Source organism: Tachysurus vachellii, chromosome 16 (genome assembly GCF_030014155.1).
Source record: "Tachysurus vachellii isolate PV-2020 chromosome 16, HZAU_Pvac_v1, whole genome shotgun sequence".
NCBI lineage: Eukaryota > Metazoa > Chordata > Actinopteri > Siluriformes > Bagridae > Tachysurus > Tachysurus vachellii.
The window spans coordinates 20,327,200-20,354,299 of record NC_083475.1 but is presented as its reverse complement, the minus strand read 5'-3'; the positions used below and the strand labels follow the sequence as shown (position 1 = coordinate 20,354,299).

General features: G+C 39.2%; 1 protein-coding gene across 2 annotated transcripts in view; it reads right to left on the bottom strand.

Moving 5' to 3' along the window:
- Window positions 1-494: 494 nt before the first annotated feature.
- LOC132859056 (uncharacterized) overlaps window positions 495-27,100 on the bottom strand; it is a 58,117-nt gene continuing 31,511 nt past the window's right edge. For both annotated transcript variants that reach the window (XM_060889630.1, XM_060889631.1), the window contains 7 exons: window positions 26,332-26,400; window positions 19,372-19,617; window positions 9,160-9,230; window positions 7,841-7,951; window positions 7,401-7,498; window positions 2,678-2,747; window positions 495-903 (listed from right to left, as the gene is read on the bottom strand). In XM_060889630.1, coding sequence (XP_060745613.1) covers window positions 652-903; window positions 2,678-2,747; window positions 7,401-7,498; window positions 7,841-7,951; window positions 9,160-9,230; window positions 19,372-19,617; window positions 26,332-26,400 — 917 coding nt within the window. In that variant the 3' untranslated portion in view covers window positions 495-651. The remainder of the gene's footprint in view (window positions 904-2,677; window positions 2,748-7,400; window positions 7,499-7,840; window positions 7,952-9,159; window positions 9,231-19,371; window positions 19,618-26,331; window positions 26,401-27,100) is intronic.

Genomic DNA, 27,100 nt, shown 5'->3' with positions numbered 1-27,100 from the left:
GTCCTTAAATCAAGTAAAGGAATTACAGTAATCTGTAATAAAAAAAATGATTGTCAAGTCATTGCAATGAACTGATTATCCATGAAGTGCTTTAAAAACAACCTGCACCCACATCAACCCTTTTAGTCAGTCCATCAGACACTAGTGAATTAGTTATTGTCATATTTCCACCAATAAACATTAAGAAACAAAGGAGATAACAGTGTGACTTTTATTATCTTCTTCTAGTTGACTTTTACAGATCAAAGTTCTTCCAAGTTATCCTTCTTTGGTGCACCATGTCAATTCTCAAACAAATCTGCTTTATCACAAGGAAAATTGTGTACCTGCTCAGTTTAAATGTGTCTCACGAGCCTTAGAAGATAAACAAATATCCCCGGGAACTGTGACAATATGGCTACCATAGAATAAAAAACCTAACCCAGCTTGGGTGTGTGATGGCAGTTTTGATCTACATGTAAAATACACACTCAGACTCAGAGCTGCGGGTAAAAGCAAAGAATTTTATTTTTCTGCAGCATCCTTTTAGCACATGGAATGTTTATGGCAGGTACATGGGCATCCTGTTCTCCCTCCCTAGTCTAACACACAGAATTTACTATGAAAGAACATATAAACACTCATGATATTTATCCACTACAGGTGTTTCCATCACAGGTTGCTGGAGTCATCCAGTGGGTTGGCAATGACCGAGTTGTGGATGAGGATGAAGAGGGGCAAGTGAGCGAGGAAGTCAAGCAGGTCGAGAGAGCGAAGGCTACGGAGTTCACGCCTGACCTCTTCCTCGTGCTCCTCACGTATTCCCCCGGCCTTCAGCTCCACCAGCAGCTGTTCGGCACTGATGCGACCCTGTGGTGCCTCGTTGCTCTCGGACTGACCCTCCAGCAGGAACAGGAACAACTGCTACGGAGGGACAGCACAGGTAATGTCAATGGAAAAGATATTTCACTGCTTTTGGAGTCAAATTTCCTTCTGTTGTTTCAGTATCTGGCACATAACCTTTCATTTCTCAGATCTGATCAGACAGAAAGCATTGAGTCATTTCCTATAACAGCAGCACAGATGAATCACAGGCTTACTTTTTGATCTCAGGCGTCATCGGGCATCAAGACAGGATACACCCTGGACGGAGTGCCAACCCATCGCAGGGCACACACACACTCTCATTCACTCACACACTCACACACTACGGACAATTCTCCAGAGATGCCAATCAACCCACCATGCATGTCTTTGGACCGGGGGAGGAAACCGGAGTACCCGGAGGAAACCCCCGAGGCACGGGGAGAACATGCAAACTCCACACACACAAGGCGGAGGCGGGAATCGAACCCCCAACCCTGGAGGTGTGAGGCGAACGTGCTAACCACTAAGCCACCGTGCCCCCCCCGTCTACTTTCTTATGAGCTTCATATTAACACCACTGTGGAATGAGACACGATAAAGACATTCAGTCATCAACATGGACACAACAAATCAGGAGTTAACATTATTTTTGGCTCCTTGGAGAAAGAGCTAATGAGCTCTCTCTAGTACATTATTGTTTCTGTAAAGAAGACCTTTATGAATTTGTATCTAAAGGGGTTGGGCTAAGGTCCAACAATTTGTACACAAACTCCGCCCCTAATCCTAACTGAAACCTTCGTAATCCCGTAGTATGTAGGAAACCATTTTGTTGAGTCTATTAAGTATTTTTTATGAATGAAATGTTCGTGTACTGTATACATCTAAAATAAATCCAGGCTTCAGTATCAATAATAAATGTATCTGACCGCACAATTTGCAGGACTGGAGAAGGAAAAGAATTTGTTTATGTGTTTATCACTTAACGTATTGGGGAAAGCTTGTGAGAAGAGGCTAATGTGTTCTTTACCTGTTTATGTGTGTGTGTGTGTTTGTGTGTGTGTGTGAACCCCATTCAAACGTGTGTCTGAAGAGGTTCAAGTTACAGCAGCTTGTTCTGGCTCTTCTGTAAGTGCACCTGTTTGCACAGTTAAATGCATCCAAGGTAATGACTAAGACTGTGTGTGGGTGTGTGTGTGTGTATGTGTGTGTGTTTTCCTATAATCCCCTGGCAATATGCCCGCTCCCCTATCCACTCCTCCCAATAACAATTCCACCTCATGCTTGCTCTGTAATTAGCCGGCCCTTTCTCCGCTAACCCTAAGAACTGGCAGCGAGGCTCAACTTCCCTCAGCGGTCCTTTTTAACCACAGGCTTTCAAAGTCTCCTCTCCTTTCTATGTCCTCTGTGTCCAGCCCTTGCCCTTCAATGGCCACCCTATATGCCTCATCTGAGGTGAGCAGGGTGTCTTTACTTGATTACAGAGCGCATAGCACTGGCCGTATACCGCCGGCTACTTTAATGAGATTACCGCTTGTAATCTGTGAATAAAGGAGAGAAGAGGAGGAAAGGAAGTGAGGAAGGGAAAGAAGAAAACCTTCCTCTTAACTTTTCTCAATTCTTGTTCGTGCACAACTAGTTTTACACGCCGAATCGCCCTTCAAAGCCTTTAGCGCTCTTTATTTCACTATAATTAGCCCCTCAGTCATCCAACCCCGAGCTGAGAAAGAGAGAAAGAGAGAGAGAGAGAGAGAGAGAGAGAGAGATTTGAAGATATAAATGAGGAAGGAGAGAGATGCTTACAGAATGTAATTAAGAAACGTGAAAAGTTTACCTTCGCTTTGTACAGCTTCATCTCCAAAGACTTGAAGTCCAGCTTGCTAATGAGAGACCGCATGAAATCACTGTGAAAAATTTTTAAAAAAAAAAATAAAGTAATCTTTGGTTGTGTGTTGAGATTAGCAATGTTAAAATGCATAACGTTCACAATATCTGCGACCAAACTTAACACACTATTACCGATCTCGATCTCACTTCTTGTTGATGATGTCAGCAGAACAGAGGAATTTTCTATCGTTAGATCTTTGTTGTGAAATCTGTCATGAGTTCACTGAGATCTCGTACAGAATGACGAGCGATAATACTTATATAATATAATATAATATTATATTATTTATAATACTAATATTAATGAGATCTTTCTATCAGTATAAAGAAACAAATGTTCTTTCAGTGTGTTTTAAACGTGTGTTTTTTTTCCTCTGTTGATAATCCTACACTAAATTTTAGTGTTGAAGATACGTATGAGCTGCTTTTAGATGAACAAACACTCAGAGCGTCTCAGAGAGCAGGAACGGGTTTGATATCAACATTTACAACATGAATATATCACCTTTAGTATTGTAGATAAAAACAGAAATCCTGATGAAACTCGACAAATTCTTAAAGTCCTGAGTGTTTACTTTCATATGAGCCTCTTATTAACACTACTGTCGATGGAGACATGACAAAGACAAATATTGATGATGCCATCAGTTATGTTAAATATTAAGAAGATAACCTATTGTATTGCTTTTCTAATCGTAGGATCAACATCTAAAATTGTAGCATAGAGAAGGCTACAGAATATTGTATAGTGTGATAAACAATAAGACGACGTAAATCATAAAGCCTAAATCCAGGCTAGGAGCGATCGCAAAAATCATAACAAAAACATGGACGGTTAGTAGTAAGGACTTCTTCAGTCGTTTTCAGACACTTAGGTTTGCTTAGTATTATTTTTAGAAAACAAACACTCTCTCACTCTCATTTTCTACCGCTTATCCGAAGGATACACCCTGGACGGAGTGCCAACCCATCGCAGGGCACACACACACACTCTCATTTTTCCAGAGATGCCAATCAACCTACCATGCATGTCTTTGGACCGGGGGAGGAAACCGGAGTACCCGGAGGAAACCCCCGAGGCACGGGGAGAACATGCAAACTCCACACACACAAGGCGGAGGGGGGGAATTGAACCCCCAACCCTGGAGGTGTGAGGCGAACGTGCTAACCACTAAACCACTGTGCCCCCCAGAAAACAATCAATCAAATAAAAACAAAAAAAAACACAACCTTCAAAATGTTTACAAAGCCGCATTCCCATACGTATTTATTTATGTATTTGTTTGTTGTTTGTTTATCTTTCTGTCTATTTGTTTATTTTGTTTGTTTTCAAGGACATTTATATCTCCATAACGTAGCATGTAGAAAGTATTTATTTATTTATTTATTTGTTTGTTTATTTATTTATTATTTATTTATTAACTAGGTAACCCTTCAATATTTTCAGACCCTTGAGGCAAGTTAAAGAAAAAACATATCAAATAATTCTTCAGTCATGAGGTTAGATCGAAGAGGTGAGGAAGACACAATGAGAAATATTTGTGAGAATTTTTGAAAATTCCAAACTCACGAATGTATGAGTGCATAAAACATCTACGTGGATGAGTTACAACAACACGACTACAGAAAACAAAACAGGACAGAAAACTCACGATAGAGCAAAATGATCGGCATTAGCAATGGAGAACTGTAGCACGTCGACAACTTTAGCGTAACTCGGCGATCTTTGAGTTGAGATGGCACAGTGGGAATAAAAAAAAATAAATAGGGCTGATTTTGGCGGGTAGTTTCTCAGTGAAGGGGTGGGGTGGGGGTGGCGTTGGGGGGTGATTGTGTAGAGCAGTTGCTGTTGACGGTAAAGTGTTCTGAGCCCATTGTGGTTGCTCATCGCCGCCTGTCCCCTAAACAAAGATCCGGGACACAAATCCAGCCCACCATGATAACGATAAAAACTGCCCCAGTGCACGGCATAGGGTGGATGAGGAGGGGGTGATTGGGGTATTTGTGAGTTCTGTACAGACCGAAGCACGCACACACAAGATAATTACCCCGAGACATAAGCCATTCATTTCGGGACAGAGCTCTGCTGTCCAGCGTGTGGCATGGCGACGGTCAGCCCCAGTTTTTTTTTAACAAGTGCATGCTGGGAGGAGAATTGCTTCTGTCGGTGTGGAGTGTGTGTGTTTGTGTGTGTGTGTGTGTGTGTGTGTGTGTGTGGTGGGGGGCTTTTTTTGACGAAAATGAGGATGGACAGGCCAGCTAATGATCATTAATTGCTGTGCAGTGTGGATATGTGTGTGTCCGTGTGTGTCCCTCCAGCCCCTGCACACACAGAGAGGGGGATAATGGTAGCTTTAACCCACTTCTATTGTTGAGGTGCCTGCTACTGCCAACCTTAGGAGACCTCACGCTTACGTAATGGGCCAAATTTTGGCGGTCTCTTGTGTTTTTTTTTGCTTCATTAGGGGGTTACATCAGAGGCGGGAAGTGTGTGTATGTGTGTGTTTGTGGGAATGGAGAATGTGGCGGTAATAATGACCCAGTTAATGTTTTGTAGCAAAAGAATGAGAATAGCTTGAGTTGAATTCATTGAGCAAGTTTTTTGGCAGGTGTGCGTGACAATTTATTTCTGTCGAAGCAAAAAAGTGAGTGAGTGTGTCTGAAGTTTAAACTCTACATCTGCCATGAGCCAAGATATCCTTAGGATGAATTCGGAAAAACGTCATTTATTCGTTTGACTGACAGAGTTTCGTTATCCGTGGCAAATTCTTAGCACAGTATTTATTGCGGTGTACCTCAAGGCTCAGCAACAAGGCCGCTTTAATGCTCTGTCTTTGTGATGCTACTGTTTACAAAGCGCTAAAAAACCTACTTATTAGGTTTTTTATTTTATTTTTACTTATTAAAACCTATTTATTAATATTAATTAACGAGCGTAAGTCAGCAGTCTGAGTCTGGGGTCAAATCAATATCCGGGTTCAGCGGAGGTTTATAAAAAGAGGTTACACAATGTAACTGTCACTATTGTAGCTTTTCTTTAGAAACACACTTGTCTCTTTTCATTTGTTTAATGGCTGCTCCTCCAGCATGGTCAAAGAGCTTAAGCTCACAAAGCACGCAGCGCACTAAATTAGCAAGGAGGCACGACCCCAGAACACACACACACACACACACAAACACACACATATACTCATATATACAGTATACAGTGCAGAAATACATACACACACATACACACACACGCACACTGGCTTGAAGGCCACGATAGCTATGACTGTGTATATATATTTACACATGTCACAGATTCTTAGCCGCTCTCTCACACACACACACACACACACACACACACACATACACACACACACTCACATGACCTGCAAGACCCAGAAGCAGTTAAGGGCCCATAAAACACTGTGACTAAATAGAGAGTCTGTGTGTGGGAATCTCTGGCATATGGGCCGTAATCCAGACTCGCTGCACTGCCTCATCACTCTAATGCACTTCACATTACAGAACTGACCGCCCAGAACGGTCCGGGTCAACTGCTGAGGGTCACACACACAACTACACACCCACACACACACACACACACACACACATAAAAAATGTCTTCAAAAGCCACGTCTCCTCCCACACCAAAAACTTGCCCGTTTGGAAGGGACCAAAAAACATGGGACAACAAAAAGGAGATCCCACTGGAGATGTCTTCTATGTGGAGGAGGCTCCATCATGATCTGTGGTGCTTTTTCCTTCAATGGAAATATGGAACTTCAGGTTGTGCAGGGGCGTCAAATGTGTACATGTTGCAGCAGACATCCCTCTTGACTGAGGGCCCTCGTCTGTGTGTTAATGACTGGGAGTTTCAACAGAACAACACTGCAATTCACAACGCCCGCCTGACGAAGGACTTCTTCCAGGACAATAACGTTGCATCCTACATGTTCCAGTGACCCTTGAGAATGTTTGGGGATGAATGGCAAGGGAAGATTACAGAAACGGATGCCAGTTTTAAACTGTGGATGTCCTTCGTGAATCCATCTCCACCACATGGAGCAATGTTCCCACCAGCCTCCTGGAAACAGTTGCATCAAGGTGAAGAAAGGTGGGGCTACAAGAACGGTGGGGCTACAAGAACGGTGGGGCTACAAGAACGGTGGGGTTACAAGAACGGTGGGGCTACAAGAACAGTGGGGCTACAAGAACAGTGGGGCTACAAGAACAGTGGGGCTACAAGAACAGTGGGGCTACAAGAACGGTGGGGCTACAAGAACGGTGGGGCTACAAGAACAGTGGGGCTACAAGAACAGTGTGGATTCTCCCTACTGAGTCCTTTTTTGACGCATTTAGTTCTGTTGGTCTTAAACTTTTGATCAGCTGATGAACAGCCTGTTTGAGTTTAAACGCAGTTTTTATTAAATTGCCAATCTCTGTTTTTTTTTTTTTTTCCCTTTTTCTTCTTTTGACATTTTGAAACAGTTCTTATAACCTGGTTATGATCCACCAGCGAAATGCAAATACATAATAATAATAATAATAATAATAATAATAATAATAATAATAATAATAATAATAATGCACACACTCTAGCTCTTTTACACCCAGACACAAAAACCCCAGACATTTACACACTTTTGTATGTTGCTGTGTATCACTTTTCCCACGATACTCACTCTAGCGTGGCTATTTTCTGAGCCAGACTGGCAACAACGGCGAAGAGTCGCAAATCCGTCAAACCCTCGGTGACGCTGAAATCAACCAGCTCTAGAATCTGAGAGAGAGAAAAAAATCACCAGACACAATTTTAATATAGTAAAAAATAGAATTTTCAAATATACTGTAAATTTCCACTTTTTTATTTTTTTATTCAATCAAATGACAATCTCGAGGCTGTTGTCACAGGATCGGATTAGCCACGCCCACATTGTGTATATGATAAGTTAGCCACGCCCATGCTGTGACACATTCTCTTCAGATGAATTCTCTAAAGATGAATTCTCTTTCCATCAACATCCTGGTAACTTAATTGCCATCTTTTCCATGTTCAGTAGGAAGAGTAATATAAGTGATGATGTCAGTGATGATGTCAGTGATGATGTTTAGATTTCAGGACCCTGTACACGTAGATTTCCTCCTCTTCAGTCAGCAGTTCTGGAGGAATGATCTCCTTGAGCGCCAGCAGCACTTGGAAGCAGGACAGATAGCCATCACCGTCGCTGTCCACCTGCAGACACGTGACCATTTTAATCCACACACCTACAGAGTCATTTTGTAATACTTTGATCAGTTTAATCAAAAAAAATGTCAGATTGTGAAACTGTCGCTCTCTCTCTCTCTCTCTCTCTCTCTCTCTCTCTCTCTCTCTCTCTCTCTCTCTCTCTCTCTCTTTTTCTTTGTCTCTCTCTCTCTCTCTCTCTCTCTCTTTTTGTATGTCTGTCTCATCCCCCCCTCTCTCTCTTTCTCCCTCTCTATCTTTCTCCCTCCCTATCTCTCTCTCTCTCTCCTGTTCTATCTTTCTCCCTGTCTATCTTTCTTCCTCTCTCTCTCTCTCTCTCTCTCTCTCTATCGCTATCTTTCTTCCTCTCTCTCTCTCTCTCTCTCTCTCTCTCTCTCTCTCTCTCTCTCTCTCTCTCTCTCTCTCCCTCTCTATCTTTCTTCTTCTCTATCTCTCTCTCCCTCTCTATCTTTCTTCCTCTCTATCTTTCTCTCTCTCTCTCTCTCTCTCTCTCTCTCTCTCTCTCTCTCTCTCTCTCTCTCTCTCTCTCTCTCTCTCTCTATGTATCTGCCTGCCTGTCTGTCTGTTTCCCCCTTCTCCATCGCTCTCCCTATCCATCTTTCTGAGTTACAGAGAAGTAATTCTCTTATATATACAGTATTAAATACTTTAATCGGTTTATTCAGTTTAACCACAAAAATTGATCAGATAGTGAACGTTAAGATAACAGAATTATAACTAGACTATAAAGGTATCTGTATAAAGGAATTTATGCATCTCCAGGAGCACAATGGTTTGGTTTTGGAGCCAAATGGTTTGGTTTGAGTTTTTTCAGTAACAGTTTTTTCAGTAACAGTTTTTTCAGTAACAGTAACAGTTCTGATTAGAAACGGCTTGTTATATTAGTGGAAGATGGTCAGATTGGTCATAAGTTAGTCGTTATATACAGCTGTGGTGAGATGAAAAGCTTCATAGTTTGAAATGAATGAGCTCCAAAAGCAGAAGACCACACGGGTTCCTCCTTGAGGCTGAGGTTATTATGGGCACAGACAAATAAAACAAGGTGTTTTTCCAATCTTCTTCCATTTTTTAGCCTCACATTCCAGTTCTTGGAACCTAATGTGGTCTAAAGCCAAGTGGAGCCAAAACAGATGAGCTGTTGACAATCTGATCAGGAAGAATATCAGGTTTGTGTAATGTTTCGTAATCTTACGTACGGCTTCGAAAGCTCGTCTGTACGCGGCGAGCGTCTCAGGACTGATAATGCAGTACTTAGCCAGGAAATCATCTGCACAATGAGACAGAGGAGGTGAATCAGCTTTCCTACATATCAGTCATTTGTTAAACAGCTCAGAATCAGGTCAGGAGGAGACTGTGTTACTTTTATGCCCCAGCTTCTCTTTGTGAGTCTTTTGTAAGTCGTAAATACTGAACTGTAAGTGTATTAAAAACCAGCACCTTATTCCATCTTATATAGTTAAATCTGTGTGTAATAGCAGTGTTTATAGAGAAAAAGCTTTGAACTAACGTTAATTTTAAACTAAATAATAGTAAATTAATTTAAATAATAATATTGATTAAATTAATAATAATAATAATAATAATAATAATAATAATAATAATAATAATAATAATAATAATAATAATTACTAAAGTTGGACTAAGATTATTTTATTACACTATACTGTACAGAAGGTCAAAATAAGAATAAATGATTATTGTTGGTGATGGGGATAATTTATTAGTTTCAGATTTATTTATTTTTGGTTTCAAGAAAAACAACAATAAGAAGAATTATATAAATAATAATAATAATAATAATAATAGTAATAATTATTTTTATTACTACTATTATTATTATTATTATTATTATTATTATTATAACATTTATTTATTTATTTATTTTTACTATCAACAATTAAATAAATAAAAAAATAACTAAATTAACACAAATTAATGGATAAATGAAATGGAAAAAGATTCGTTTTTATTTAGTACTGACAACAAATGAATACAAAATAATAATTGTATGAATAGATATTACTAAAATAATATTTCAAATATATATATTAGATATGATAGATAAAATCATATTTAATATATCTACATTTTAATTTAAAGGGAAGTAAAGATTTAAAGAGTGAATATTAAAATAATAGAATGAACTAAATTAACCCCAAATGAACTGATAAACTAAAAAATAAAATAAAAGCAGAATTAAAATTATACATATATATATATATATATATATATATATATATATATATATATATATATATATATATATATATATATATATATATATATATACAACTAATATTACAGTATTGGTTCACAACATGCTGCATGGTATACAGTAGGTGTAAATAGATGTCAGGGGTTCAGAGTAATGCTGACTCCATGAATAAATAAATAATTAAAATTATATATATATATATATATAGTGGTTAGCACGTTCGCCTCACACCTCCAGGGTTGGGGGTTCGATTCCCACCTCCGCCCAGGGTGGCACTCCGTCCAGGGTGTATCGTGCCTTGATGCCCGATGACGCCTGATATAGGCACAGGTTCCCCGTGACCCGAGGTAGTTCGGATAAAGCGGTAGAAAATGAAGGAATATATTTATATATATATATATATATATATATATATATATTTATATAGATTTATATATATATATATATATATATATAGAGATAGAGAGAGAGAGAGAGAGAGAGAGAGAGAGAGAGAGAGAGAGAGAGAGAGAGAGATAGAAAGGGAGAAATTAAAGCCAGGACAGATTGTGGAAACAGTCGACCGTTAAAAAAACTAACAACAAAAAAATTGAGGTGTGAAGGAAGAGAAAGTAGAAGAGCGAATTGGTATTAAGCTTCTGCCACTCCGATTGAGGAAAAAAAAAAAGAGAGAGAGAGAGAGAGAGAGAGAGAGAGTGTGAAAGAGAGAGAATCCACTGAATAATGAGTCCATTCATGAGGCCAGGCTGAAGAATAGCAATGACAGAGTTGCTATCAGTGTGGATTTAAAGCTGAGGTCCGTGGGTCTGCTCCATGGTCACAGGGGGCCGCTTCAATCTTCCATTTATCTGCTTACTCTTAATCAAACCTCGCCTTCTCGCTTTTTACATGCAAAGTGCTACATTCGAATCTAGTCAACTTAACTTGTTAAGGCTTGATTGATCAAAAAGCCCTCGGCCCCGAGACGCACATCTGTTTGCAAATAACTGGGGACGAGCCCCGGACCTGGCGTTGAGCGGCCGGTCCCAGAGCAGCAGACAGATTTAGCTTGAAATCTATTCTGGCAGACGTGTTCAATGGGGATGGAGAAAAGACAGAGAAAGAGAGAGAGAAAAGAGAGAGAGAGAGAGAAAGAGATGTGTTCGGATCATTGCACTGATCCATATAGGGATTCTGTTGAGAGATTGGGGTAAAGGAGTCCTCTCTCCATTTCCATTTATACCCTCCCTCTCCATCTCTCTGTCTCTCTGTTTGCCTGTCTGTCTCTCCATCTCTTTTTCTTTGTCTGTCTCATTCTCTCTCTTTTTCTCTCTCTCTCTCTCTCTCTTCCTCTCTAACTATCTACTTGCCTGTCTGTCTCCCCCTCTCAATCTCTCTCTTTATCTGTCTGTCTGTCTGTCACCATCTCTCCCTCTCTTTCTCTGTCTGTCTGTCTCTCCCTCTCTCATTTTCACTCTCTCCCTCCAGCTCCATCTTCACCCCTCTATCAGTCTATCACTCTAACAGTCTGTTTCCCCCTTCTCCATCTTTCTCTCTTTCTATGTCTATCTGTCTGTCTGTCTGTCTCCATCTCCCTCGCTTTCTCTGTCTGTCTGTCTGTCTCTCTCTCTCTCTCCCTTTCTCCAGCTCCATCTCCACCCCCTCTCTCTTTCTGTATGTCTGTCTCCATGTCTCTCTCTCTCTCCCTCTCTCTCTCTTTCTCTCTCTCTCTCTCTCGCTCTCTCTCTCTCCTGCTTGTTCTCTATCAGACAGGAGCAGTAGATCAGATCAGCTCTTCCTCTAGCCCTGACACTCCACCCTAACTCCATTAACCTACATACAATTCTCCATCACTAGCGATTCAGTGTGACTCTTACACAAGAGCCTCGATGTTCGTGTTCACTGAAGCAGAACAGGAACTTTTTACCTATTCAGAGTTACATATATATATACATATATATTACTATATATATAGACATTCTTTCTCGTCTCGTCTAAGCGATAGAACAATTGCACAAGTAATAAAATGATTTGAATTACAGCTGTCAGAGCTGCTGACCAATCAGATTCAAGAGCTAATTTAGTACTCGTTATTAACCGTTCATTTTGTGACATTTTCCTTTTTCCGTGAGTTTTTTCTTGTTTGTGTTTGCTGCACAGGAAAAGTCAACAGTGCCTGACTAGCACACTCCTGTCTCTTGTGTAGCTCTTCCCCTTTCCATCATAAGCTTGCTTCTCATCTCACTCCTGCCCTGCCATTCGCTCTGTGTGTGTGTGTGTGTGTGTGTGTGTGTGTGTGTGTGTGTGTGTGTGTGTGTTGGAGAAAGCTTTCTGTTGGAAAATCAGGAGAACAAAAGGTGCAGTGGAGTGAGAGATTGAGGGAGGAAGCCAAGGCGGGTCAGCAGGGTTGGGGTGGAGGGGGCACAAAGGCGTGAGGCTAAATCCTCCTGCCTGATAGCCTTATCTGATTCCATTCCAGCGGCTGATGGCTTTTTTTTTTTTTCTTTCTTTCTTTTTTCATCCACACAGCCTGGGCCTGCGCAGTGCACAGGTTGATCTCTTTGGTGTGAAGCCTAGCAGAAAATGTTAATCAAGACGGCAGAAAGAGGGAGTGAAGGTGACTGTGGAGAGATGGTGGTGAAGATGATGGGATGATGAAGATGTGCTCGCGCCAGTGCAGTTATCTCAGCATCTCACACACACACACACACACACACACACACACACACACACACACACACACATACACACACACACAGTAATGAAGACCTACTGTCTACTGTTTATTTTAGTCATTTTAATAACGCCTGATCAAACATCCTCTGAATTTAATCATTAATGAATTTAAAATCCACTCACTCATGTATTCATTTATTTCTTTATTCATTTGGGTTAGTTGTTTGTTTGTTTCTTTGTTTTTTTTAAAAATGTATTTATTTACTTATTTATTAATGTATTTATTTCTAAAGCAAAATAATGTATTTCTTTCATTTTTTCTTTTCTTTTATTCTTTGATATTTATTTATTTACTTATTTAAAATGTTTATTTTTTAAATTGTTTTCAAAAACGTTCTTTCTTTCTTTCTTTCTTTCTTTCTTTCTTTCTTTCTTTCTTTCTTTCTTTCTTTCATGGATATTTATTTATTTATTTATTTATTTATTTTGTATATTTCAATTGTTTTTTAAATATTTTTCTTTCTTTTTCATTTATTTTAAAGTATTTATATATTCATTCACTTTTTTATTTAAGTATTTTAACTTTCTTTCTTTCTTTCTTCATTGATATTTATTTATTTATTTTGTTATATATTTATATATATTTCAATAGTTTTTTTTAAATATATTTCTTTCTTTTTCATTTATCTTAAAGTATTTATATATTTATTTACTTTTTTATTTAAGTATTTTAACATTCTTTCTTTCTTTCTTTCTTTCTTTCTTTCTTTCTAGTTTTATTTTCAAGCTGTAACATATTTCATTTTTGAATGTTATCTGCCCTGATTTGTCATTGACCTGCTCCACATCCCACCATCAGAGATACACAGATGCCTCATTTGTTTTCTTTTGCTTCTTTTTTATTAGATTTTTTTGGGGGGAGGAGGATTTTTATTTCATAATTTCTTTTCACTTCATCTAAATTTCTCTTTGTTTTTGATCATCATCCTCATCCTCATCCTCACCATCACCATCATCCTTATCATCCTCATCAGCTACATTGTTATCATCTACAGAAATTTCCAACTGATGTTCTCCTAATGGACACAGTGTCCTAGTTCTCAAAAAGAAAATGCAAAAATTATAAACACAAGCAGAGAAAAATGTGTAGAAAATGTTTAAGCCGATTGTGAAGGCCGTGACGTAGACGTCATACAGTCTCATGTGAACAAAACATGTGATATATTTATTAACATACATATTAAACTCAATACGTATGAGCTGAGGTGAAGGGGATAGACAGATGCAGGGTGTGTCGTTTTTTTTTCCATAATGCACTTCCTCTCTCTCTCTCTCTCTCTCTCTCTCTCTCTCTTTCATTATGGCCCACTCAAAACCTCCAGCCTTCACTGGGACTGATTTAAACAGTGTGTTAATATGTTGTTTCTGAGATGCTGGGCATCTAGGAAGAAAGAAATCTGGGCAAATTGGTGAGAAATTTGTGGGACGACATCACAGCCATAATTTAGACACATTACAGGCATCTAAGATTAAGACTAAGATTACAGATTTATTTATCCTCGTTAGCAAAAAGCTACCTTGCTAACTTAGTGATCAGTGACTGGTCAGGTGGTACGAGAATTCACAGTTGTGTAGTCGTCTTGACCTGAAATTTAGATTCTGACTTTTCTACCCACTGATTAATGAAAAAAAGCCTTAAATCCCTTCAGAGTTGAGGAAATGATGCCATGCCAAGATGTCTGCTCAGGCACTCTCACTCACCCACTCAATTTCTACTGCTTATCCGAACTACCTTGGGTCACAGGGAGCCTGTGCCTATCTCAGGCGTCATCGGGCATCAAGGCAGGATACACCCTGGATGGAGTGCCAACCCATCGCAGGACACACATAAACACACAATTTTATAGAGATGCCAATCAACCTACCATGCATGTCTTTGGATCGGGGGAGGAAACCAGAGTACCCGGAGGAAACCCCTGAGGCATGGTGAGAACATGCAAACTCCACACACACAAGGCGGAGGCGGGAATCGAACCCCCAACCCTGGAGGTGTGAGGCGAACGTGCTAACCACTAAGCCACCGTGCCCCCTCTGCACAGGCAGTAAACCAAAATATTCAAAAAAGAAGTAAGGAAATTGTACCCTAACATCATAAACCCCTTAACAGTGATGTTAGCTGGCTAGCTGGTTGCTAACAAAACACACACTTGCACGGAAGCTCCTTTCACCTCGTAGCTCGAACTTCTTCTTGCTAGCTTAAATGGAATAGTGCTGGCTCTCTTAATACTTCATCTGAAAAGATTTTAATTACATTTGTTTGATTTATGCAAATACTTACAAGTAAATTAAAACTAGCTTTCTAGTTGTAATGTAGCTTAAGACTGCTTTGTTAGGTAAGTGAGGGATGAAGCTAAGATGCTAGCATTAACTTCGGCTAATAAAGTATAAATTGTATCGCACTGTATTTTTATGTCATTTCGAAACAAAACAAGACATTTTCATGATATCGCTGTTAAGAATGTCTTTAAAGAAATCGTAATTATTGGCACCCACAAAGGCCCTATGGGTCCTAAATCTCATGCGAATATAATAACATCGCTGTTATCACATGCTGAAAGATCCTTAATCTAAAGTGTGTTTATACTGAAAAATTATTCACCCTGTTTTCTGGTTGCTAATTAACCGAATAGGGGGTTCAGGGGTACGGGGGTGGGGGGTTGTGGCAATGGTGTGAGGACTCAATATTTGGCAATCGTTCTGAGGGAAGCGTGTTGTTGGATGGTGAGCACGTGGCTCCGCCCCTTCACTTTCCCTGAAAAGGAGAGGAAAACAAACAAAGACACACGCATGCACCACACACCTCCTGCTGGCTGGGTGCCACACACACACACACACACACACACACACACTTCTAAAGAGAGGCCACAATCCCTCACAACAAACGTTGTTGCTGGACTCTGATCCCTTCTGATAAATCCACAAAAAAGGCAAATCATCTGTTCGAGGCAGCGATGCGCAGCGATAACTTCACAAAGCCCAAATCATGTGGTATTATAGCTGTGCCGCTGCTCGACATTGTGCGTTAATAAAGGCTTTAAGGAGACGCCTGCGCTGTTTAGACGCCGTATAATGGAGTCTTTGACAGAATCTCTCGGTTTTCCTCTGGCTCTGAATGCGGCCTGCAGGTTCTATACCCTACGCTTGTCAATAGCCAGGCTTGTTTGTTTACCCAGCCCAGTCATTCTGTTCTGATGGTAAACACACACACACACACACACACACACACACTGTGCCTAAAAACTCAGCAAACACAACTCACATAAAGGCACTGTACACCAAAACACACATATTCAGCTTTCCAGCATTTAATTGATGTGTCAACAGCAGAGCAAACAACTTTCTACTCACAGACTGCGTGCACATTAGTGTGTGTGTGTGTGTGTGTGTGTGTGTGTGTGTGTGTGTGTGTGTGTGTGTGTGTGTGTGTGTGTGTGTGCGCGTGTGTTTCAGTCAGGGTGGGGCAGTTCACCAGGTGTTCCTAATCATCACTGACATTCATCATAGATCTTCTCTCTCTCTCTCTCTCTCTGAGTCATGGCAGGAAGCTCAGGTACACTCTTCTCTCTCTCTCTCACTCTCTCTCTCTCTCTCTCTCTCTCTCTCTCTCTCTCTCTCTCTATCTCTCTCTCACACACACACACACACACACAGACGAAACGTGTCGGTCAGTGTCAGTTTTGCCATTCTTATGAATCGACATGAGCCGAGTTTCATGCTATATATAATAATATTATTATAATCTGTCATTCATTTAGCTTCAGAAACCATCTTGTAGCTTTTTTGTTATTTGTCGGATTTGCGTTATTCTTCTGAAAACTTAGAGGTTGTTTGTTGCTCTAATGACAACAACATTGTTATTAATATTGTTTATTGTTATATCTCAAACAATCAATGTCAATGAAATGATGGACTCAAAAGTCCCAGAATGCAATGCAGCCATAAGACACAGAGGTACGGCAAAGCGTTATGGATCTGATCTGTGTGAGCAAAGCGTACAGAGCTAAAGTGCAGCACTTTTTCTAGATAGACATGAAGCACCACTTAATCTGTCAATCAACAGCTAGAATAGCATCATGGATAAATTAAAGAGAAAAAAAAAACATTTAAATGATCTGAAGTGAAAATAGAGCAAAATTCAAATGAATGGAGTTTATTATAAGTGAAATCCTGAACATCCTGGATGTTTTTTTTAGGTAATTTCTGCAGGTAGAGGTCAAGACACGAGAGTGAATGAAGGGGAAGATGAGGACGTTCTATTCTGAGACGCTTGTTATTTCTGTGTTGCATTTTTTACTCACTATTATTGAAAGACGCTGTGCCAATTAAGTCCAATTAGGGCCTTTCAGAGTCTAATGAGGAGCCATGTTTATGAGTGTCAGAGTGCTCTGATGGACAGAGAGAGAGAAAAAGAGAGAGAGAGAGAGAGAGAGAGAGAGAGAGAGAGAGTTAGTCCCCTAAAGTGAATCCTGAAGCCTCCAGCCTGAATTTACTCCAAGTGCAGACAATTCAAATTGTTCTGCGAGAAAAAACACGTAAATGGCTATTCACATAAAATTCCACAAAGAAGTGCCGCTCCTCTACTTCATGTGAGCGACAGCTGCATGCTTCCTCCTCTCTCGCTTGATTAAGGGGCTGAAGAGATCCTACCCAATCAGGCCTTTTGTTACCGTGCCCCAGTGTTCACACAAGAACATCCAAACCCTCCCCTGACCTCTGCTGACCTTGCCCCGCCCCTTCACCTTGACCTTCACTAAACGCTCTCTGCTGTGTCCAATCACACAAAAAAAAGTGTGTATGTGTGTGTGTGTGATCCTACTAACCAGTCAGACCCTTGAAAAAAAAAAGAGTAGGACGCCACTTCAGAGCATAGCTAATTAAAAAAAAAAATCAAGTGCAAAGCTGTGGGATCGAAGATAAACAATGGAACAGAAGGTGTGTGATTACGCTGGGGAGAGTTTGGGTTGGTGTAGTAGGTGTGAAATGTTTTTGGATGTTTATATTTGACAGCTAATTAAATATCAGTCAATTCCAAAAAATTTTATCATTACAAATAATCGGAAAATTGGTTCAAACTAATTTAAAAAAAGGCAATAGTTTAAGTCCTGGTCTTAGAATACACATTATGTATATGGCTGGAAAAAAAAAAGTTTTATACACAGGCCTCTTTTTTTAAAGACACTCCCCCAACACCCAGTGACTCCGCCCACATCTCAGTCTTTTCAGTGGCAGTAAGCACTCAGTGCAGCCAGGTACTTCTACAGTGAGCAAAAAATGCTTGGGTACAAAAAATAAAAAACATTTATGAAGAAATAGTAATTAGTAACACCAGAATAAATGTTACCAGTGATTTTCCAAGCTGCAGTAATTAATTATTGAAGATGGATGCAGAATTAACAATGTTTAAATGATCTAAATTAGCAAAAGAGTAAAAGCACTCTTGGCCATTCTGATAAATCGACATGAGCCGAGTTTCACATTATATATAATAATGTTATTATAACTTAGCCTTCATTTAGCTTCAGAAACAATCTTGTAGATTATTTGTAGTGCTAATAATGCTAATATAAGCTCAAAACCTCCAAAGAAAAACAAGCCATTCTCATAAAAAATGCTTTTATGACCATCCTTCATACTAAAACAGGTTATCAAGCTATCACTAGCTGAACTACTGTAGCTTTGTCACCATAGGTGTGTGTACATGGACAAGAACGGAGTCGTCGAGTAACTATAAACGGATAAAAGAAACTACAAATTATCAGTACACTGAATAGTGTAATCACTTTTCCAGCTAATGAATATGTTTCAAATACAATTACAATATAAATTGAAATACAATTAAAAAAAAACATTTATGTTTTAAATTTCTGGTTAAAAATATCCATTTTCTACTACTTATAATAATTTTCTCTCTATAAACAGTTAAAATGAGCCAGAATGCTCTGTAGACTTTGTCAGTACTATATAATCCAGGTACTAATAGAATAGTGTCGTTATCATTATCATTACCATAACCATAACTTTTGCACTACAAGCTAGCCTAAATTTCTGTTACAGACAAGGAGATGTATAGTACTCTTAAACTTCAAAATTTAAGATGCGTTTAATTGGAGCATCCTTTCAAATTAAGTAGCTATATTTAGAATAATATTGTTGATAAGCAACTGTGGATGCTAAATATGTTCTAGTTAAGGACTAACAATTTTGTTGCTAGCACAAAGCTGGAAATTATTTGATATAGACAGTGAAAAGAAGGGGACAAAAAAACATTGAGAATATGAACATTTTCCTCAGATGTGTTGTTGTTTTAGTTAGAAAAGACTTTGGTTAATAAAGGACTATACTTAGACTTAGCATTAATTGTTCACTCTCTTTCAACTCTTCTGTCTTTTACATAATATCACAGCTTGTGATTGCTAAAGTTTCTCAGTGGTACTTGTTTTCTCCAAGCCTTAGCCATATTAGCATCTTGTTTACTCACAATCCTCAAACCTGGAGCAGCTTCTCAGCTTGCTGGGTTCGCTTGGGTTGTTTCCATCTCGCAGTTTGGAGTAAATTTGTAGTGCTTTGGACTTCCGCTCTTCTCCTTTCTCTCCCAGCATCTTCCTGTGATGCCTTCTTCTCCTGTCTTTGATTTGGTTCGGACCCCTGCATGCTCCAGTGGCAGTTCGCTCACGCCTTCCTAGATAAGTGGCTTTTTGTGAAGTTCCTTCATTCACTTTTTGCTCTAAATGAGATATAAGACACAATGCATTGTTTAAACAATCTGAATTCTGGATTCTAATTAGCAGGAAAGGTGATATGATTTATACAACAACAGCTCTGAGTGTAGTACAGCTGCAAATTACAGGATTCTATTAATTCATTTTAATTCTACTTGCTTCTATAGCAGATTTTTCACATGGACTCCTACGGTGGAAGGTCCAAACACAATCAGATTAAAAAAAATTATAATTGTCGACATAGAAGAAGTCAAAACTTTATAACACTTTCAGACGCTTCAGGACAGAGTGATACTTTACAGTTTCTTTATTACAAGCTATTAATGTAAATTATTTCACAGTAGGAGCTTTGTGTACATGGTCACATGGTCAGGTTACCTTTTAAATTTGTACATATAGTTGTTCAAAATTAGCAATTTTTTATTACTTGTTATCATTTTCTTTCTATAAACAGTTAAAATGAGCCAGAATGCTCTGTAGAATGTGTCAGTACTATATAATTAGAGTTCTAATAAAATAGCATTATTATCATTATCATTACCATAACCATAACTTTTGCACTACAACCTAGCCTAAATTTCTGTTACAGATGAGGAGGCATATAGTATTCTTAAACTTCAAAACTTAAGATGCGTTCAAACAGAGCAAACTTTCACATTAAACATGTTTCACATCAACATGTTTAACTCTTAGGATTCATTCTCTCAAGAACTGTTTCATTTCTTTATTTCATCCTTCCATCTCAATTCACCCTATTCCTGGAACTGCCCATCCTAAAAAGCGTTACATATCTGTTCATTAGCTAGCTAACAATTTGGCTCAATATTACTCATCCAAATGCCTATCGATTTTACAACACAGAGTGGCTTTTTCTGTTCCACTTTAAAAACTTCTGCCATTTTTAAATTTAGACACTACTTTCACTTTCGCTGGGAACATGTTGCAACAGATCTCACTGAGTTAACGGATAGTTGGTATTATTGTAACCAAGTATTTAATGAAGTTCAAATTCAGAGCAGTTGTTTATATGACATCTCAATGACATTTCTATTCGCTAGTCTCTGAGCTGTAACTTTTAAGTAAATATTTATCTGACAGGATAGAAAAAACAGAGAGACTGGTGAAGGAATGTCTCGCTGTTTAAGACTGTAGTGCATTTATCTATACTTACTAACATGTAACTATAAATACAAAAACAAGTACTTCATTCATCTTCTACCGCTTATCCGAACTATCTTGGGTCATGGGGAGCCTGTGCCTATCTCAGGCGTCATCGGGCATCAAGGCAGGATACACCCTGGACGGAGTGCCAACCCATCGCAGGGCACACACACACTCTCTCATTCACTCACACAATCACACACTACGGACAATTTTCCAGAGATGCCAATCAACCTACCATGCATGTCTTTGGACCGGGGGAGGAAACCGGAGTACCCGGAGGAAACCCCCGAGGCACGGGGAGAACATGCGAACTTCACACACACAAGGTGGATGCGGGAATCGAACCCCCAACCCTGGAGGTGTGAGGCGAATGTGCTAACCACTAAGCCACCGTGCCCCCCAAAACAAGTACTTAATAATAAAATTATGTTTATAGCTGAGAATAAAATACTTTGAGGACGTGTTGTTGTCAGGGATTTTGGTAAAAAGTAAACTTTGGATATCAGACAAAAACAGAGACGGTGAGTGAGTGTGAAAAAATATGACAAAAAGGAGCTCCAAAAAAACAAAACAGTTTTTTTTCCCCACACAAATATTCTTTACTGTATCTTCAGTAAATGTAAAGTAAATGTCGATATCAAACCCTTTCTGTTCTCTGAGATGCTCTGAATGTTTGTTCATATGAAAGCAGCTCAGATTTATCTTCAACACTAAAATTCAGTGTAAGATTATCAACAGAGTGAAAAACACACATCTCACATTGAAACACACCATGCTGGCACTGCTGGCCCCTGATTAAGGCCCTTAACCCTGGATTGCTCAATTGTATAAAATGAGATTAAATATAAGTTGCTCTGGATAAAGATGTCTGCTATATGTAAATAAAATAGAGTTACACATTGTTTGTTTTTTCCCCATACTAAATCCATAGAGAATAAAACCCTATGTAAACACCAGTGCAAATTTAAACCAGTTAATGAAGACATTTCTTAAGAACATAAGAACAAAATGTCAGGACGAAAAGCTCGGTTTGAAAAACTCAAAATCTTTTAAAAAATATTGCATTAACATATAAATCAAGCCAAAAATGCTTGATTTTTATTTTTGAGGAAAAGTACTTGAAATCACCAGCACGTTTTTTTTTTATATCCTACCAGTGAAGACACACATGTAATAACTTTTTATGATTGCTGTACTGATGTTCCGAATGAATGCGTGTTGTTACGACGTCACAATTTTGTGGAATTGAAATATTTATTTAATATCGTGCTTGATTTAGCATTTTGCATTTCTACGATCACAAAAAAAATTGATTGTTACCATCTTCAATATAAAACTCACGTCATTGGGCATTTTACGGTGCATCCTGTTTATAGTCATCAAAAGCCATTTCAAAGCTCAAGCTTTCTCCATCAGTCCTCCTTTGACATTCCACGCCATTAACCCGAGCGATGTCCCGTTGCTGCTTTCATTCAAAATGTCGTCCACTGTCATCATTTGTCTATGTAAATATTAGGATGTGTAATGGACAGAGGCATGTCTCATTAAGCAGCTTTCCTTTCATGACCGAGCTGGCAGTCAGGACTCAGTTACGCTCGTCTGCTCCTCTGATGTCTCTGTAATTCTACTCTGTGCAGGTTTCATACATCACCTACAACATCCTGGCAACCTTCTGATGATGGTTTAATTCAGATCGAGCAAATGAGACACGACAAGGAGCTTTTAGACCTTCTATAGTAGGTATAAAGTAGTATGTAGTAGTATGCTAATAAGTTAAAAAATGCTTATAGAAAAATGCTTATAAAAAACATTATAGTCGAGTTTTAAAAAAGAGTGTTTAGAAAACATAAAAGATTTGAAAAAAATATTTATACATTATTTCATATTGAATGCTGTCTGTTGAAAGCTAAGAAAACATTTATTTATTTATTTATCTATCTATCTATCTATCTATCTATCTATCTATCTATCTATCTATCTATCTATCTATCTATCTTTCTTTCTTTCTTTCTTTCTTTCTTTCTTTCTTTCTTTCTTTCTTTCTTTCCAGATCAGGAAATATTTTTCTGTGAATAAAATGTTTCATGTTTGGACGCCATCAAGCAAACTGTGTGTGTGTGTGTGTGTGTGTGTGCGTGCGTGCGTGCGTGCGTGCGTGTTTGTGTGTGTGAGTGTGTGTGAGTGTGTGTGTGTGTGCGTGTGTGTGCACCAATTCCATTCATTCGGCCCTATCTCCAGTTCTAACACAACCTAATCCTCCAGTGCACAACACTGATTAGTGAATGGTCAAAGCTGGAGACAAGGCATCGACCTGCTTAGAAACCATCCTAAACACACACACACACACACACACACACACACACACACACACACACATATGAGGTTACCATACCAACCGTTCTGTCTGAAAGAGGCAGATAGTTGGATTTGGCTGAGAGTGGCAGAGTCAAATCCTCCCCTCTATAACCCTCTTCTGAGATTGCAAGGCCAACAAGGGCAAAGCAGACCCCCCCCCCACACACACACACAGCTTGCTTACTTGGGTGGAAATCCCCACCACCAGTCAACCAGAGTGAAGCAAGAAGGTCAGCCGTGTATCTCTTTTCTTTGTGTGTTTGAGAAAGGGATGAGCGGCGATGACCCAATACACAGGCCGCTCCCGCCACCCAGAGCCTTAAGAATAGCCGAGAGTGCTGGAGGAAGAAAGAGAAAATCCCTCCTCAATTATTATTCATTGCTACGATTGTCCCTTTCGGAATCCCGTTTCCCAACACATCATCCTTTTCTGCTAGTGCTGTCAAGTGCCAATCAAAGCGCCGGTATCCGGATTTTAGCGCTGTCCAAACGATAGAGGATTTTCCACAGGACAATAGCTGCTGATCCTTTTGCGACTGTTTTTTTTTTCTCTCTTTAAACGCTGAGACAATGACGGCACAACCACAGTGTCAGTGTGTGGTCCAAGATCGGAGGCATGGTGCTGTGCTGTGGTGTGGTGCGGTGTGGGGGGGTGAGTGCTGAAATGAAATGATGGTGTCCCTGAACCTAACATGGCTAATCTCTCCTTCTCCGTCTCACTCATTCACGCCCCTAATCTGCTCGCACAGTGGCCCGGTGTCTTCCGGAACAATCCCGAAGGGTCAGTGCAGCTTAGCGCGCCTTTGTCGGCTCTGGACCATGGGTGACATTCATAGGCCTCTGTGACATCTTCAGTTACAGCTGAATGCTAAAGACAACGAGGGAAAAGACTCAGAGGGAGAACAGCAACAGTAGCAATGCATTGCAAGCAGGGATTAGAGCAGCAATGCATTGTGGATGAGGTCAGAGGACAGAAGGCCAGGCCAAGGGCTCGCAGATTCAAATCACTGTATATGCAATTCACTCAAAAAATTTCAAACCCAATTCTTCTCGTTTACATCATTACATCCTCAGCATCTCTTTTACTCTTTCTTTCTCTCTTCTAAACACAGACTTCATGTTATAACATGAATCAAATTTCGGGGACTTTTTGACCATAATCTGTAGAAGGGAAATGATTTACGTTGTCACTCAGATGAGGACGGGTTTCCTTTTCATTCTCTCAAGGTTTCTTCATCATGTCCTCATAATCCTCAAGGAAATTATGTCACCATACAAGGCCCTACAGTACGTAAGCCGTTCCCATAGAAATGCTCCCGTATTAGAGCAAGTGCGTTAATATAAACCTATGATTTTCACCTGAACTACAGTCAGAGCTTGAAGTGACTCTGTTTAAAATCAGAAGCTGATGAAATGCTCTTAATTAAAGCGAGTCCGGTTGTTGACGTGAATAAATAAACTTTACGACTTGATTCCATGCTCACAGTTTGCAATGTAAAGCAAGTAAACAGGGAACCAACACAGAACCCAAACTCTTTAATCCACAGAACAGAAGTGTTTTGCTAGCTAGGCAGGAATTAACCCAATTCCTGGTTGTTATAGTAACATTATATTTATATGTCACATTTTTATTCTTTATTTAAGCTGCTGTTAATGACTTAGGTGAGAAAATGCCTACAAATTCAAGTCTGGCATCATATTTATGTTGAGCTGTGACAAATTAGATAACAAGTTATTTTACCAGTTAGCTATAGTCACTAGCTAATCTAGCTAATTTTGCTGAATAAAATGCTAACATTATAATTTGACCTGTTTGGCTGTCGGAGTAAATCATGAAACAAATCAAGACTGAAATCTAAACTATCTACCTGTAACAATGTAGTTAGCTAGACAAATTGCTAGCTGTTAGCTTCCCAACTGGTTTTGCCAGCTGGTAAATTGTATTTTTTTTTATTATTATTTTTTTTTGCAGTGCTGTTTTAAGTTTTGACTGCTGTTAACAATCAGATTTGAGACTCAAACACTGAAACCAAGCTAACGCAGCTAACCTAGATATTGTTTTTGATGACCCATTTGTGAGCTGGCTAGTTTACCAGTAGCTATCATGCTACTTAAGTTAAGCTAATATTTTTGATTAAGCAAATGAAGATTGTTGTATATTTTTAGGCAAATGGTGGTTGTTATAAATAAATAAATAAATGACTGAGAAAATGACAAATAAAGACTCAGATACTAAAATCCCAATCATTTATACAACTGTGGCAAATTAGATAGTTAGCTCAGTAAATTGTAGTTAGCTAGCAAGCTAAATACATTAGCTAATATTAGTGCTACTAGGTTATTTCAAATAGCAAGAAAAAATGGTTTCAAAATTGTAAAATCCAGGTGTACTTATAAATCCTAGCGTTTTTAACGAGTTAAAAGGAAAGAGATGTTCCTGTGCCTTCTAAACAATAACGTAAATAATTACAAATTAAAAAATAAAAATAAGGCTGTAAATTATTTTCTTGTTTTTAAATTAAATCTTTGAGGTACTGTTTTATGAGAGTATGTTATTAAGTTCAGAATTACTCAGGACATCAGTCACAGATTATGTCATTGCTTTAGAGCATGTGTCATGATTTCTGTGATAATGTTTGCACCAAACACACACACAAACACACACACGAACACACACATACACACACACACACACACACACACACACACACACACACACACACACACACACACACATATCTTCCTCTTAGCAGGACCCAGTAATCTCATGTCCACTATTTTTGGGTCATCTTCAAAGCCCAGTGGCTGCTGGCGTGACCCCATAGCGACCCCACACTGACCCCGGTGAGTGACCACATCTTCTGTGGTCCAGGGGAGTTATTGTGCCAAAAAAACCACACACACACACACACACACACACACACACACACACACACACACACCATCTCCAAGGTTACGCTGGTGACATCTCTTTCACACAGAGCATCTCTGTTTGTGATAATCACCTCCCTGATTCCAGCTTTTTTTGTCTTAGATTGTTATTTGGGACAAAGAAAACCTGCTGCTTTATTTTTACTGTTGTAGATACAGCTTGGCTTGTAAATGGCAAGGTATAAAGAGGTGCAAAGAAAAGACGTTCCTTTAAAGCTTTATTGGAGGTAATTGTCTGACTGTTAGTTTGATAGAAGAACTTCACTCACCGATTGGCTGCGCGCTCAGGTGGAGACGCGTGTCTCTGATGAGGTCACTTCCTCTGGATCGCGCCATGACTACAGAAAAAAAATAATAAGTCGTATTAACACTGCGTTATAGGACTGAGGTATATTATGATGTCATAAGTGTGTAGTTGGAGATCAGAAGTCGCTAATGTGACATGACATACTTTTTGGTCATGCTGTATAACACCTTTCTGAAGCCATGATTAGGTTTTCGTCTTAGTCGCCTTGGTTACAGCACAAATCTCTGATCGGTCAGAAGGTTTATATTAATGAGCTCATTCTAATAGGCCATTGTTTCTATGGTAACATCTTACATCGGGACTTGTATGGAGCATGAAAGGTTTATGGAAGGAGTCTCAAGTGTCAGCGCTTTGTAACACTGTAAAGACGTAACTTGTGTGTTATGATAAATGCAGATTATAAGGTCTTATCACGTCTGTACGACATGCAATCAATGAATGATACGTTTAACATCGATACTCTGCATACAATATGTAGCATATACAGAAGAACAATACACCACTGTTTATGGTGATCGTCCGTGACGTATTTACGACACGTTAATGTCACCCTTATGACACAGTGTTAATAGTGTTAAATAGTGTCCTGCATGTCCTCTGTGTGTCTCTGCTTAGCTGATTGTAGCTCATGCCTTCTAGATGTGCAAAAGCGGCTGTCTAATGGAGATAAATGTGTGTGTTTGTGTTTGTGTGTGTGTGTGTGTGTGTGTGTGTGTGTACTACACAGGACA